The sequence below is a fragment of the Oncorhynchus mykiss genome, chromosome 21 (assembly GCF_013265735.2).
Source record: "Oncorhynchus mykiss isolate Arlee chromosome 21, USDA_OmykA_1.1, whole genome shotgun sequence".
Classification (NCBI taxonomy): Eukaryota; Metazoa; Chordata; class Actinopteri; order Salmoniformes; family Salmonidae; genus Oncorhynchus; species Oncorhynchus mykiss.
Genome location: NC_048585.1, coordinates 14,163,602 through 14,180,372, shown reverse-complemented (window position 1 = coordinate 14,180,372; position 16,771 = coordinate 14,163,602). Strand labels below are relative to the sequence as shown.

General features: G+C 40.2%; 1 protein-coding gene across 3 annotated transcripts in view; it reads left to right on the top strand.

The window, feature by feature from the left end:
* The window catches only part of LOC110499779 (cytidine monophosphate-N-acetylneuraminic acid hydroxylase-like), a 47,182-nt gene extending 38,746 nt beyond the window's left edge, over window positions 1-8,436 (top strand). For all 3 annotated transcript variants that reach the window (XM_036957020.1, XM_036957021.1, XM_036957022.1), the window contains 6 exons: window positions 95-230; window positions 377-517; window positions 1,230-1,404; window positions 2,326-2,442; window positions 7,578-7,693; window positions 7,922-8,436. In XM_036957020.1, coding sequence (XP_036812915.1) covers window positions 95-230; window positions 377-517; window positions 1,230-1,404; window positions 2,326-2,442; window positions 7,578-7,693; window positions 7,922-8,087 — 851 coding nt within the window. In that variant the 3' untranslated portion in view covers window positions 8,088-8,436. The remainder of the gene's footprint in view (window positions 1-94; window positions 231-376; window positions 518-1,229; window positions 1,405-2,325; window positions 2,443-7,577; window positions 7,694-7,921) is intronic.
* The last annotated feature ends 8,335 nt before the right edge of the window (window positions 8,437-16,771 follow it).

The following is a 16,771-nucleotide window of genomic DNA, read 5'->3' as shown; positions in this document are numbered from 1 at the left end:
GCATTTTGAGGAGGAGGCAAGGGGAGAGGAAGCGAGGAATCAAGGAAACACAACTGAGATTCACTCATTGACTAGTGTCGATTTCACCCTGCAGAGAGCTGGAAAGCTGATTTCATCAAGAATGAAAGGAAGAAGCTCATGAACTACAAGGCCCAGCTGGTAAAATCCTTGCAGCCCAAGATCTACTGCCCGTTTGCCGGTTACTTTGTCGAAGCACATCCCTCAGACAGGTATTACAAAACGTTTACTCTTTTGTGTACAAATTCCGTTCTAGGTTGAGATTAGGTTTTGACCCCTCTTATTGCTTCAATTGCAGTCACTCAATATAACTTGCATCCCAATTTGACATTGACAACTGACATAAGTTAACTGACAGGTACATTAAGGAAACTAACACGAAAAACAAAGCGGAGGAGCTCAATGCCCTGATCAAGAAGAGCGCTCCAGGCATAACAACATGGACACCCAAGCCAGGCGCTGTGCTCGATCTGGCACTGGCTCTGATGAGCCCCAGCCGGTAGGATTGCTCATCAATCAGCAAATCGTGTGTGTGTCCATGTCTGTCATATCAGTCCATACTCCATAGAAATGCCAACAATCATCAATAATCACAAATCACATTTTAGTGTTTGATGTTTCCCTCTGTTGTCAATACCATTATTACCTCACTTCCCTACATTGTTAACCTCTATTACATCACTTCCCTACATTGTCTACCATTATTACATCACTTTCCTACATTATCTACCATTATTGCATCACTTCCTTACATTGTCAACCATTTTTACCTCACTTCCCTACATTGTCTGCCATTATCTCACTTCCCTACATTGTCTGCCATTATTATCTCACTTCCCTACATTGTCTGCCATTATTATCTCACTTCCCTACATTGTCTGCCATTATTATCTCACTTCCCTACATTGTCTGCCATTATTATCTCACTTCCCTACATTGTCTGCCATTATTATCTCACTTCCCTACATTGTCTGCCATTATTATCTCACTTCCCTACATTGTCTGCCATTATTATCTCACTTCCCTACATTGTCTGCCATTATTATCTCACTTCCCTACATTGTCTGCCATTATTACCTCACTTCCCTACATTGTCTGCCATTATGTTCTCTTTCTACATTCGGTTTTTCCTACATCATTGAATTCCGTTTTAATGTTGTAACCCAGGTAAAATGCACTGTAAATCATGTATGATTTGACTATAACCACAGGAAAGCCATCACCGACCCTCCATCCGGGACAAACATCTATAAGGACAGTTGGGACTTTGATTTGTACGTGGATGAACTGAACAGGGCCATCACCGCTGAGATATTTAAACATAAAAGCTGGATCCAATTTTATTACATCTGGGCAGGGTTTAAAAACTACAATCTAGTTGTCCGGGTAAATATTGCAGTCCATATAAAAGTCCTCACAGCTCTTAGTGCTCTACTGCACATCTACAAGCTGACTCCTGGGGTGGATTCATTAGTCGCAGACTGTTGCAAAACGTTTTTTCAACAGAAACCGATTACTGTTTACTCTTGGAACCAAACGGAAGCCTGAATTTGTCCAATAGAAACTTGTTTTCATTGCAAAATGTTTTTTGTTTGGATTAAACGGACTAAACTTTTTTGCAACAGTCTGCAATTTAGGAATACACTCCTGGTTACTCCTGACTCGCATTCAGTAGGCAGTAAAACATGCAAGGAAAATTTTAAATATTATTGGACAATCTCAATTTTAAAAAGTTTCTAGGTTTTGTACCGACTGAACGCGACCCCTTCCATTCACTTCCTCTCTCTGCAGATTTCTGGAATGTTTAAAACATGTACGGACGCTCTCACGGACACAGACTAAGCCTATTCCTGAATTTAAAAAAATTAAAAGCTCAATGGAGAATCTCTATCGAATTTTTGGGGGGTTCCAGGACTAGGCTTAATGTCCAGGAAACTGCCCTTGGAACAGCTGATTTTGGCTGCTTGGATTGCCAGATGGGCAGGCTTGACACTCTAGGGACTATGACCCTTGGTTCCATTGTGCCAGGCATGTTCAATCAATTTGAAAAATAAAAAAATATTTTTAACCCAAATCTAGTGGGTTCGAGGGTTGAAATTAGAACAAATCTTTTCCAATTCTTCTCATTCTTTTGCTACTTTCTTTTAAGATTCTGGTAATTCTTTAGATTCTGTTTATTGATTCTGGTTATTCTGGTTATTCATATTCTAGTTATCTGGTATTTATCATAACTGCAGGTCAGTGAATAACGCAAATTGTTTGAATTCCAACTAAACATAGCCTAACTGTTTGTAATATGTATTTAAGGTCATAGAGACAGATGAGGACTTCATTCCGATAGCCAATGGCTACAACTATCTGGTGGACTTCATGGATCTGTCCTTCCCTACTCAGAGGCCCACTAGAGAGCACCCTTATGAGGAGGTGAGCATGGCTACAACACCTGCTCACCTATATACTATTAAGTACACTGCACTCAACTTGAGAAGGATCAAAACAAACATTGTGGAGCAGGAACATAGCATGTTACAAATCTGTCATAAGGGTGGCAGGTAGCCTAACAGTTAAGAGCACTGGGCCAGTTACCGAAAGGTTGCTGGTTCAAATCCCTGAGCTTACTATGTGAAAAATATTTTGATGTTCCCTTGAGCAAGGCACTTACAGTGCATTCGGAAAGTATTCAGACCCCTTTACTTTTCCGCATTTTGTTATATTACAGCCTTATTCTAAAATGGATTAAATAAAATAAATCCTCATCAGTCTACACAATATCCTATATTGACAAAGCAAAAATAGGTTTTTAGATTTATTTTTGCAAATGTCAAGAAATTATAAAATACCTTTTTTACATAAATATTCAGACCATTTGCTATGAGACTCGAAATTAAGCTCAGGTGCATCATCCTGTTTCCATTCATCATCCTTGAGATGTTTCTCCAACTTGACTGGAGTCCACCGGTTGTAAATTCAATTGATTGGACATGATTTGGAAAGGCACAGACCTGTCTATATCAGGTCCCACTGTTGACAGTACATGTCAAACCAAGCCATGAGGTTGAAGGAATTGTCCATAGAGCTCCGAGACAGGATTATGTCGAGGCACAGATCTGGAGATGGGTACCAAAAATGATCTGCACCATTGAAGTTCTCCTAGAACACAGTGGCCTCCCTCATTCTTAATTGGAAGACATTTGGAACCACCAAGACTCTACCTAGAGCTGGCCGCCTGGCTAAACTGAGGATTCAGGGGAGAAGGGCCTTGGTCAGGGAGGTGACCTAGAACCCGATGGTCACTCTGACAGAACTCCAGAGTTCCTCTGTGGAGATGGGAGAACCTTCCAGAAGGACAACCATCTCGGCAGCACTCCACAAATCAGGCCTTTATTGTAACGTGGCCAGACGGAAGCCACTCCTCAGAAAAAATGCACATGCCAAAAGGCACCTAAAGGACTCTCAGACCATGACAAACAGGATTCTCTGGTCTGATGAAACCAAGATTGAACTCTTTAGCCTGAATGCCAAGCGTCACGTCTGGAGGAAACCTGGCTTTGGGACAAGTCTCTGAATGTCCTTGAGTGGCCCAGCCAAAGCCCGGACTTAAACCCAATCTAACATCTCTGAAGAGACCTGAAAACAGCTGTGCAGCTACGCTCCCCATCCAACCTGACAGAGCTTGAGAGGATCTACAGAAAAGAATGGGAGAAACTCCCCAAATACAGGTGTACCAAGCTTGTCGTATCATGTCCAAGAAGAATCAAGGCTGTAATCGCTGCCAAAGGTGTTTCAATAAAGTAAAGGGTCTGAATACTTATGTAAATGTGATATATATATATATTTTTAAATGCAATACATTTACAAACATTTCTAAAAAGCTGTTTTTGCTTTGTCATTATGGGGTATTGTGTATAGATGAGAGTTTAAAAAAAAATCAATATTAGAATAAGGCTGTAATGTAACAAAATGTGGAAAATGTCAAGGGGTCTGAATACTTTCCGAATGCGCTGTAACCCTAATTGCTACTGTAAGTCGCTCTGGATAAGAGCGTCTGGTAAAATTGTAAATAAGAATAAACTTTTCCCTTTATTCATGTCATTCTCATGAGGTGAACGCTGTTCACAGATACAAAGAGATAGCAGGCTGCTATGCATAACTTCAGGGGTTTGAATGTGTTGTTGTTGGCAGATGCAAATCTGATGTAAACCTGTTTTCAGTTGAAGATAATTGTTTGCTGGATTAAATGCAGTGCTTGATAAGTACAGTGCCTTCAGTATTGGTTTGGGGATGCTTTGCTGGCTCGGGACCTGGACAACTTGCCTTAATAGAAGGATCGCTACACTCGCATTAACATCTGCTAACCATGTGTATGTGACAAATAACATTTGATTTGATTTGATTTGAATAGAAGGATCCATGAATTCTGCTCTTTATCAGAGAATTCTACAGTAGAAAGTCAGGACATCCGTCTGTGAGCTGAAGCTGAAGTGCAGCTGGGTCATACAGCAAGACAATGATACAAAACACACAATCAAGTCTACATGAAAATGGCTAAAAAGCAACACATTTGAAGTTTTGGAATGGCCTAGTCAAAGTCCAGACCTAATCACAATTGAAATGTTGCAGCAAGACTTGAAACGAGCAGTTCATGCTTGAAAACCCACAAATGTTTCTGAGTTAAAGCAGTTCTACATGCAAGAGTAGGCCAAAATTCCTCAACAGCGATGTGAGAGACTGATCAACAACTAAGGGAAGAATTTGGTTGCAGTCATTGCAGCTAAAGGTGGCACAACCAGTTATTGAGTGTAAGAGGGCAATTACTTTTTCGCACAGGGGAACCGCACAGGTGTCGCAGTACTTTAATTAAATTTGAAAAAAATAAAACAATCTAAACTTAGGTTCCCTTTATCTAATATTAGGTTTGGTTGAAGATCTGATAACATTCAGAATCAAAAATATGCAAAAATTGAGAATCAGAAACGGGGCAAATACTTCTTCACGGCACATCGGTAACAGGCTAACCACACCGCTGGCGTCACGGGCGTGAGCGTTGCAAAATAAATTTAGGAATCTATATTCAATTATTGCACTCGCACTGCTCGCACGTGCCAACGAGCGTCTGCGTTGCCAAGGGCTAAAATAGAAGTCATTTCTATTTCTGATGCAGATTGCGCTGCAAGTCCTGCCTCTCCCTTCTCCTCATTGGTTTATAGAAGCAGGAACACACGTGCCATCTCCTCATTGGTTATTCCTACGTGGGTGACTAAAGACGAACAAGGTCAGTGGCGGTAATGCACCTAATTTATGAAAGTTGCCAATCGTAATATAAAGTCAAGAGAAGAAAAGGCCTGGAAGGATGAGAGAAGACTAGAAACAATTCGGTTGACCGTTTTATGTGTGGATTAATTGGTGGAGTAGAGGACCTTGTGCATTTCAGGAAAAATAACATCAATGTTTATATCCCAGGACAAATTAGCTAGGAACAGCAAGCTAGCTAAATATGACAAATTAGCTAGCAAGTGCAAGCTAGCTAGCTAAATTGCCATAAATGTTTAACGCTTTTTGACCTGTCCCCAAATTAATATAATTGGTTCAGAGTTTGTTTTGATATTTTAACCTGCGTGTCGTTATCGCATCTGGTGTGGGGTGACAAAATACATTTATGCACGATGGCGCACGCGTGCAGCCGGTTTGGGTTTCTAGTTAGTCTCAGAGCTTTGCACACCTGGATTGTACAATATTTGCCCATAATTTTATAATTCGTCAAGCTCTGCCAAATTGGTTGTTTATCATTGCTAGACAGCCATGCTATAGATTTTCAAGCTGATTGAAGTTAAAACTTTAACCAGGCCAATCAGGAACATTCAATGTAGTCTTGGTAAGCAACTCCAGTGTATATTTGGCCTCTTGTTTTAGGTTGTCCTGCTGAAAGGAGAATTTGTCTCCCGGTGTCTATTGGACTGAACCAGGTTTTCTAGAATTTAGCCAGTGCTTAGCTATATTCCATTTATTTTTATCCTCCCTAGTCCTTGACGAAGACAAGCATACCCATAACATGATGCAGCCACTACCATGCTTGAAAATATGAAGAGTGGTACTTAGTGATGTTGCGTTTTCTCCAAATATTACACTTTGCATTCAGGACAAAAAGTTACTTTCTTTGCCACATTTCTTGCAGTATTACTTTAGTACCTTGTTAAAAAAAAATATTCTACAGGCTTCCTCCTTTTCCCTCTGTCATTTAGGTTAGTATTATGGAGTAACTACAATGTTGTTTATCCATCTTCAGTTTTCTCCCATAACAGCCATTAAACTCTGTAACTGTTTTAAAATCATAATTAGCCTCATGGTGAAATCCCTGAGCGGTTTCCTTCCTCTCCAGCAACTGATTTAAGAAGGGCGCTTCTATCTTTGTAATGACTGTGTGTATTAATACAGCATCCAAAGTGTAATTAATAACTTCATTATGCTCAAAGAGATATTCCATGTCTTCTACTCCCTCCCCCCCACCCCATCTACCAATAGGTGCCAGCCCCCTGGTCTTTGTGGTTGACTCTGTGCTTGAAATTCACTGCTTGACTGAGGCAACTTACAGCTAATTATATGTGTGGGGTACAGAGATGGGGTCGTCATTTAAAATAACAATGTTAAATAATATTATTGCACACAGTGAGTCAATGCAACTTGTGACTTGTTAAGCACAGTTTTATTCCTGAACATATTTAGGCTTGCAATAACAAAGGGGTTGAATACTTATTGATGAATTATTTTTAATTCATTTGTAAACATTTCTAAAAACATAATTCCACTTTGACATTATGGGATATTGTGTGTAGATCAGTGACACAAAAGCTAAATGTAATCCATTTGTAATTCAGGCTGTAACAACAAAATGTGGAAAAGTCCAGAGGTGTGAATACTTTCTGAAGGCACTGTACACTGCAATCCATTTATGAGAAGGATCAATACAAAATACAACTGGGGCAGAAACATACCATGATACAAATCTGTCATAAGAATAACATTTCCCTGGACTCATGTCATTCTCATAAGAGGTGAACGTACGAGGCACAGACACACCGAGATGGCAGGCTACTGCAAAACTTTAGGGTTTTGAATGTGTTGTGGTTGGCAGATGAAAATCTGATGCCAAGCTGTTTTCAGTTGAAGATAATTGTTACTGGCTCAGTTCTCACTACTGCCTGAAGTGTAAGTTCCGGATTACTGAACGGGCACACAGGGCAAAATGTGTAGAATAGCAATACATTCGATTTAACATGGAAAAATGTTCTGTCATATGTGTAGAATAGCATAAATTGAACTATAAAACAGCACATTTTTCTCTCTGCCCCATGGCAAAATGTGTTGAAATGCAAGAAGTTAGCTGTTTAGCTGGTGGTAGGGGCCCCGGGGCCCCAGATGCTGTAGTCCTGCCCTGCTTAAATGCCAACATGCTTTGTAAGGAACTGCCATTTATCTGCAAGTGGATCGTTCGTTTGTTTTCCATTTCATGTAACTTGATTGGACTGAGAGATAGACGGTGTACTACTTTCTCTTCTGTAAAGATCAAGAACAGGATCGGAGTCATGAGGCACGTGGTGAAGAATGGCCTTCTTTGGGACGACCTGTATATCGGCTTCCAGAACCGTCTGAGCAGAGAGCCAGACGTCTACCACCACCGGTAAGTCCTCGTCTCCTCACCTTCCCTCCTTTGTTTCCTTCCTCCCTTACCAGACATCTACCACCACCGATAAGCCCTCGTTTACTCACCTTCCCTCCCTTCCTTCCTAATTTACCAGACCCAGGCATCTACCACTACCAGTCTATTGCATTGCTGTACACTAGAGCAACGATTCTCAACTGGTGTGTCGGGACCCTAATATTGTACCTGTCTTGGTTATTGGTCCAGGTTCTGGAACCACTTCCAGACAGAGTTGCCAGTCACTGGGCCGGACTGGGACTTGTTCCTGCAGCAGGTGCCATCATACCAGAGGTCTGCTGAACCCCAGGGAATCCAAACAGAAAGTGTCTCTGCTTCTACATTCTTAGAAAAAGCAGACTGTACTGTCTCATGAGAACCAAGCTTTGTGCCTGTATCTATTAATGAATAGTAATGAATAAGAAGAGCTGCTCTCCCTGTCACTGTAGGCCCCACCAACCTCCCTGTGCAACTGAAACAGGGAAAAAGGGACGTGGCTGACAAGATTTAATTTCTAAATTGGTTCAAATAATAGCTTCATTTAGGGTTCATTTTCTAATTCGTTTTTTCATATAATGGTGAAATCAATTAACATAGCATCTATTGTTGCTTGGCAGGTCTGTATGTAGAGGACTAGTAACAAAAAGTAGGAAAATATATGCACTCACTACTATGTCGCTCTGGATAAGAGCATCTGCTAAATGACTAACATGTAGAATATGAATAAACTTTATCATTGATTATTATGTGTATTATTGATTATATGATTTTGGACGTGTGCTGACAATGCATTTGTTACTCGACCAATATCTATTCATTGAACACAATTTTGTGTTTTTTTTCCCATAAAAAAATAAAATAGGTTAGGGTTAAGGGTTTGGTTAATGTTAGGTGATTGGTTTTTGAGCTTTAACTATGAATCGTTAGTTATAAGAGACATGAGGGATGCCATAATGAAGCTTCGGAAGGGCTGAGTGCAGGGGAAACAGTCACATGGCAGTACTGATAAGTGGAGGAACCGTTTAAGGCCCATTTCACTAGCAATAATGATGTAATGTTTAGCGATAAAGAGGAGACTCCACCCAAAATGGGGTATGTATACCACCACAGCTGAAACCATGTTTTTGTCGATTGCCATCTATACTGACTTTCTGGTGAGGCCTGATCAATCTCACTAGAAATGATCGAAACAGGTGGGATTTAATTATAAAATGAATGAGAAACACCAGTCTATTCAAATTTTGACAATACTTTATGAGATAAAATTATTTACTTATGGAGTTATCAAAAGTTGCAACTCTTGATTGGTTATTAAAATTAGTTTATTTTTTATTTAACATGTTTTTTGAATCACGATACGAATCATGTGTTCGAAAATAAAAATTACAAGTTCCCTGGGGTCCTGGTCATTGGGTAAATATACAAATGTATTTTGTTCAGTCTGCATATAGAAGGAAAAATATATATTTAAAATCCTTTTAAGGATCTGCCTAAAATGACATACCCAGATCTAACTGCCTGTAACTCAGGATATGCATATTCTTGGTACCATTTGAAAGGAAATACTTTGAAGTTTGTATAAATGTGAAAGGAATGTAGGAGAATATAACACAATAGATCTGGTAAAAGATAATACGAAGAAAAAAACAAGTGTTTTTTTGTACCATCATCTTTGAAATGCAAGAGAAAGGTCATGTGTTATTCCAGCCCAGCTGCAATTTCGAGCAGTGTATGTGCAAAGTTTTAGACTGATCCAATGAACCAGAAAACATAAGTGTTATACATAGGTTTAAAGATTACCTTCTTGTTAATCCAACCACGGTGTCAGATGTCAAAAAAGCTTTACGGCGAAAGCATAATTATACCTGATTATACCCGCGCTCTCGGCATTGCGCATGAAAAAGCTCTGTGACACTTTAGGGTCCACTAGTTCAGACTGGTCTTACTCCCTCATTTTTCAGAATACAAGCATGAAACCATTTCTAAAGACTGACATCTAGTGGAAGGCATAGGAACTGCAATTTGAGTCCTAAGTCAATGGATACTGTAATGACATTGAATAGAAAACTACAATAATAAAGAGAATCCTACATCCTGTATGGATTTTCCTCAGGTTTTCACCTGCCAAATCATTTCTGTTATACTCACAGACATTATTGCAACAGTTTTTGGAAACTTTGGAGTGTTTTCTATCCAAATCTACCAATTATATGCATATCCTAGCTTCTGGGCCTGAGTAGCAGGCAGTTTACTTTGGGCACGCTTTTCATCCGGAGGTGAAAATAATGCCCCCTACCCTGGAGAAGTTAGCTCAACCCAACCCATCTGCATGTCCACAGTGGAATCTAGTCCCTCTATCTTTAGCTCTGCTTCCTCTGTCATGGTGTCTTTAAGCTCACCCATTACCCAGCTGGACAGACCTCACTTCACGTGAGAACTGTGAACCCAAGGAGAGACATGACGATCTATACCGCTTCAGGTGCTGTAAGGAGTACTGTATGTGGACCAGACCAACGCTGTTCCACACCCCGCCTGGTGTATCTTGATGTACACTCAATCTCCAGAATTCAGCCTGTGCCTTCGGTTATCTCCCACTCCTCATGTACCGCTTCCACCTGGGAATATACACACTGAGCCGTTATCTCTCTTCACGCTCACTCCACACGCGCTTTCTCAGGACTGCTTTCACACTCTTGCCGCCCCTGACCAGGTTAATGTCTCTGACTCAGATAGGAGTGTTAAAAGTCACTGTCGCATTGAACACCTTTGTTGCTCTTTCTTCAGCTGGTTAGGGAGGGTTTTGAGGTTCACACACACTGTTTGTGGTCAAATTATTCACCCCGTGCATTAAGACACCATCTGACATCACCTTCCATGATAACTGTTACAGTTGAAACCACTTCCTAATTCAGTTCGTACTCCTGTATTTTACTGGCGACCTCAGAAGAGTTACCAGTTCAGGAAGTTAGCACCCTAACCCATCGGGAAATCTCACACTCCAGTAGACCCAATCTGATGAAATTTGTATCAAAACAAAGACAAAAATAAATCAGAAATACACATATCACAATCCATTTGGAGTAACTATCATCCCTTCTTAATTAACCATAGTTGGATTGGGTTAGCTGCTTAATTGGTTAATGCATTATATAAAAGGATAGATGTTGGGGTAATGTAATGCGAAACAACATTGTGGAGGCATTAATGTCTTAATGCACAGTGCTGAGTTACCTCGAGGATGTAGCATACGCACTTGCCTATCAGGTGACTTGCCTATCAGGTGACTTGCCTATCAGGTGACGTGCCTATCAGGTGACAATGGAGAAGATGGGTAACAAAGTGAAAATGATCTTAAAGCACGTGGTCAAAACACAATCGTTTTAATGCTACACGTGTAAAGTAAGCAGTTGCAGGCACTAAATTAATGCGTTCATGTGTTAAGTTAATGTCTTCACGAGCTAATGTTAACGCCTATACGCGTCAAATAAGTGTGTTTGCAGGCGGTCCAACGTGCTAAATAAATGGCTGCAAGCGGTCCTGCACACGTCAAATTAACGCCTACAGATGCTAAATATACACCTACACACGCTAACTTACCGCGTTCTTTAATATGCTAATTTTACTAGCCAACTTCACTAGCTCCTCCTTTCAACCAGATTTCACAGTTTGAAGGAACTTCCTTTTCCACTCCAAGCAGAGTATGAACCTTCACAAGATAATGGTTTTGTCTTTGAAAATGGTTGTTTCTTAATCATAAAGTTTATCAGCTAGTTTACAATGGAAGGATATGTTTCTCATCACTGGCTATAAAATTCAGCTAACATTAATCTAGCACCAGGATCAGCATAAACATAGTCAGATGCTGGCTAGCTAATCGAGCTAATGTCGGTGGCCTTGAATCCCGACCATATCATATAGTTAGCATCAAACTCTGCCCAGCCATACTGCTAGCCGCAGTGAAGGGCGCCATCTTGTGTTTTATTAAAAGCCCTGCTAAAAAAACATGTAATTTATAACAGCCACGGAAACACATTGGACTATGTTAACGTCAAGGTAAATTACATACTAGCAAGATTATTGCTTGAATGCAGGGCCATACAGTTCAAGTCGGAAGTTCACATACACTTAGGTTGGAGTCATTATAACTTGTTTTTCAACCACTCCACAAATTTTTTGTTAACAAACTATAGTTTTGGCAAGTCTGTTAGGACACCTACTAATTTTTCCAACAATTGTTTACACACACATTATGTCACTTATAAATTCACTGTATCACAATTCCAGTGGATCAGAAGATCGCGTACACTAAGTTGACTGTGTCTTTAAACAGCTCGGAAAATTCCAGAAAATTATATCATGGCTTTAGAAGCTTCTGATAGGCTAATTGACATCATTTGAGTCAATTGGAGGTGTACCTGTGGATGTGTCTCAAGGCCTACCTTCAAACTCAGCGCCACTTTGCTTGACATTATGGGAAAATCAAAAGAAATCAGCCAGGACCTCAGAAAAGAAATTGTAGACCTCCACAAGTCTGGTTTATCATTAAGAGCAATTTCCAAATGTCTGTCACCACATCCATCTGTACAAACAATAATACGCAAGTATAAACACCATGGGACCACGCAGCCATCATACTGCTCAGGAAGGAGACACGTTCTGTCTCCTAGAGATAAACATAGTTTGGTGTGAAAAGTGCAAATCAATCCCAGAACAACAGCAAAGGACCTTGTGAAGATTGAAGATGCTGGAGGAAACAGGTACAAAAGTATCTATATCCACAGTAAAACGAGTCCTATATCAACATAACCTGAATGGCCGCTCAGCAAGGAAGAAGCCACTGCTTCAAAACCGCCATAAAAAGCCAGACTATGGTTTGCAACTGCACATGGTGACAAAGATCGTACTTTTTGGAGAAACGTCCTCTGGTCTGATTAAACAAAAATAGAACTGTTTGGCCATAATGACCATTGTTATGTTTGGAGGGATAAGGGGGAGGCTTGCAAGCCGAAGAACACCATCCCAACCTTGAAGCACGGGGGTGACAGCATTATGTGGTGGGGGTGCTTTGCTGCAGGAGGGACTGGTGCACTTCACAAAATAGATGGCATCATGGGGAAGGGAAATTATGTGGATATATTGACGCAACATCTCAAGACATCAGTCAGGAAGTTAAAAACCTCTCTAGGCTAGGGGGCAGTATTTGGCGTCCGGATGAAAAGCGTGCCCAAAGTAAACTGCGTGCTACTCAGGCCCATTAGCTAGGATTTGGATAGAAAACACTCTGACGTTTCTAAAACTGTTTGAATGATGTCTGTGAGTATAACAGAACTTATTTGGCAGGCGAAGCCCCGAGGACAAACCATCCAGGAAATGTTTTGTTGTTGAGTTGACAGTGTTTTCAAATGGGGTTTCTATGTGGATCTAGATTTCTAAGGCACTTGCCTGCAGTTCCTATCGCTTCCACTGGATGTCAACAGTCTTTAGAAATTGGTTGATGTTTTTCCTTTGTGTAATGAAGAAGTAGGGTTGTTCAGAACGAGGGTCGAGTCTAATGTACTGTTGTGGTTGAGGCATGCGTCCTGAAAGCTCGCTCCACTTTGTTTTCGTCCGGTATTGAACACAGTTTATCCCGTCTTAAATTGTATTGATTATTTACGTTAAAAAAATACCTAAAGTTGTATTAGGAAAGTAGTCTAAAATATTTGGACAAAGATTACAGGTAATTTATTAGATATTTTGTAGTCATGTTGCGCAAGTTGGAACCTGTGTTTTTCTGGATCAAACGTGCCAAATAAATGGACATTTTGGGCATATAACGACAGAATCAAAAGGATCGTTTGTGATGATTAAGGGACATATTGGAGTGCCAACAGAAGAAGATCTTCAAATGTAAGGCATGAATTATACCGTTATTTCTGAGTTTTGTGTCGCACCTGGTGGGATGAAATATGATTGTCTGTGTTAGTTTGATGGGGTGCTGTCCTCAGAAAATAGCATGGTTTGCTTTCGCCGGAAAAGCCTTTTTGAAATCTGACATGGTGGCTGGATTAACAAGAACTAAAGCTTTAATTTGGTGTATTGAAGTTGTAATTGTATGAAAGTTAAATATTTCTAATAATTTATTTTGAATTTGGCGCTCTGCCATGTCACCGGATGTTGTCAAATCAATCCCATTAACAGGATTTGATCCATAAGAAGTCAACAGTTTCAGCAAACCCTTTCTTTCAGGACTTGACAGATAAAAACAGTGTAGAGTTGAAGGTGATATTTGGTATGGTCAGTGATATCCGGAATTCTTGGGATGTCCCTACCCTAAACCCTAAACATAACCCCTAACCTTAACCTTTCTGAAGCAGGCGTCCCGCTAGTGACCCACCTCGACAACATCCGGTGAAATTGCAAAGCGCAAAATTAAAATGACAGAAATAGAAATATTTAACATTCATGAAAATATATATATAAGTGTCTTATATCAAAATAAAACTAAACTTCTTGTTAATCCAGGCAACGTTTTTCAACCAGGCAGGTGTGCCATGAAAGTCAGAAATAGCGATATAATAAAAGCCTTACCTTTGAAGATCTACTTCTGTTGGCACACCAAAAGGTCCCAGCTACATCACAAATGGTCCTATTGTTTGATAAAGTCCTTCTTTATAATCCCAAAAACTCAGTTTAGCTGGTGCGCTTCATTCAATAATCCACCGGTTTCCCTCATTCAAAATACATACAAAATGAATCCCAAACGCTACCAATAAACTTCTCCAAACAAGTCAAACAACGTTTATAATCAAACCTCATTAGGCTGAACTCCCATCATACCACAAAATCCTGTAGAATAACGTCTTCCTGTGTTTGCGGAAGTGTATCAAGTTAGGATAAAACTATAGGTTGTTTTAGGTAAAACGTAGTGTGTGTATGAGCGAAGTGTATCAGAGTAGGCTAAGACAGCAGTTCTATAAGGGATAACTAGTGTGTGTGTGTGTGTTACTGGTCAAGGGGAAGGATTGCGCAAGCCTCTCTGTGATAGTTAATTGAGTATAATTTGAGAAGGAGGGTGCGTCTAGCGCTCACTGGGAAGAGGGAATCAAATCAATAGGTGTTGATTAAAAGGAACTATGTAAAGATAAGAGATTGACAAAAAAATACAGTTTTATATCTTTATGTTTGAAGCCTGAAATGTGGCAAAAGTTCGCAAAGTTCAAGAGGGCCGAATACTTTCGCAAGGCACTGTATATGTGATCAACAGATGCATATCTGTATCCCCAGTCATGTGAAATCCATAGATTAGGGCCTAATGAATTTATTTGAAATGACTGATTTCCTTATGAACTGTTACTCAGTAAGATCTCTGAAATTGTTGCCTGCATGCATTTATATTTTTGTTCAGTATACATTATATTATCTTCAATAGTCCTCTTCCTCGAAGAAAGTGAAATATAGCCCTAGATACCACCACCTACACTCATTAAAAACACACTGCCCCATTGCACTACTTTGACCCTATCTGCTAGTGCACTATGCAAACGGCCTGGGAGGACGGGACACCACCCCTCAACACACCCTGGAACTCTTCTGAAGTCACATTTCGTATAGCCAAATACATCTCTGCAGCTGCCACCACATCTATTTTCTGTGATTTATGTTTCAATTCTGTGGTACAGTTGATAACCATTGATATGAACACTAAGACAACCTTACTGAAGCATAAATAATTTGTCGGCCTATCCCTCTGTGCTGGCACAAATCTACTACTCACTGGAATCCTCTCAGGATCCCTCACTCTTGATCCATCCTCTTCTACTTTCTTCACTGCCTCAGCATACAATACCTTCTGCACTACTCTGACTCTAGCCACCTCAACCTGCCACTCTCGCACCGGACACCTCCGATCCCCAGCAGTTAACACTGCCCCCCTACAGTTAACACACAACTTTATCCACCGAAACTACACAATCCTCTATCCTATGCCATCCTGCACACGTCCCACATCTTGGAATCTCCTTCCTACACACTGCTACGACATGACCATAAACGTTGCAAGACCCTTCGGAGAAGGTGATAGATAATCAGGGCTACAGACTGGTGACAGACATCTCTGGAATAGGTTGCTTGCATACATCTTTTTGATACCATTTATTCTCTTTCAACTATAACCACACTGGTTCTCTGATCCACCCCCATGGATTAAAACAAGGTATCTGTGACCAACAACTATAACCACACACCAGATACTGGTTCTCTGATCCACCCCCATGGATTAAAACAAGGTATCTGTGACCAACAACTATAACCATGCTGAAATGTGCAGACTGACTCAACTTAGATTGCTTCTACACAGATTTTTGCTACCATTCATATTTTATACACCATAACGCTTGTTGTATCCCCATTCATTTCAGAGATGGAATGCAGGCTTCAACATTCTTACCAGAAATCGTTGCCACAGTACTTACAGGTTGCTGAAACTAAAACATTTTGAGAGCTTAAAACACATTATATGGCTTATAATGTTATAGTACTCACTCTAGCCTACAATAAATACTACTCCACTATAACCCGTTATAACTCCACACCTACAAACCACCCCAAAACAACTCAATTCAACTAACCCATAGCCAATGACAACCCTATTAATGCCACTACTACTTTTAATTCACAACCTTCAATACTTCACTGTGTGTCAGGCACTGCTTCATGACACCAACCAGTCATGTGGAAAACATAAAATAGCTTGAGGCAAGTCACAAAACCTATCCCATGAGCACACACACAACCCTAGGTCAAAACACCTGTTCCATGAGCATATCACACACACACACACACACACACACACACACACACACAGCTAGTACTAATGCATAACTAACACCCCTATTGACCTTTTTGTCTTCATCTATTTCCTTATACTTTGTGTCACAGTAATTATAAACAGGTTATTTAATTATTGAACAAAATGTTTCTCTTAAAATACTTGGTGTTAAAAGATGCTCTTGTTTCTGTTCATTTAAAAAAAACAAAGAACATGTTTGTTCACTTTCTGGATTTCTAAATAATTTGTTA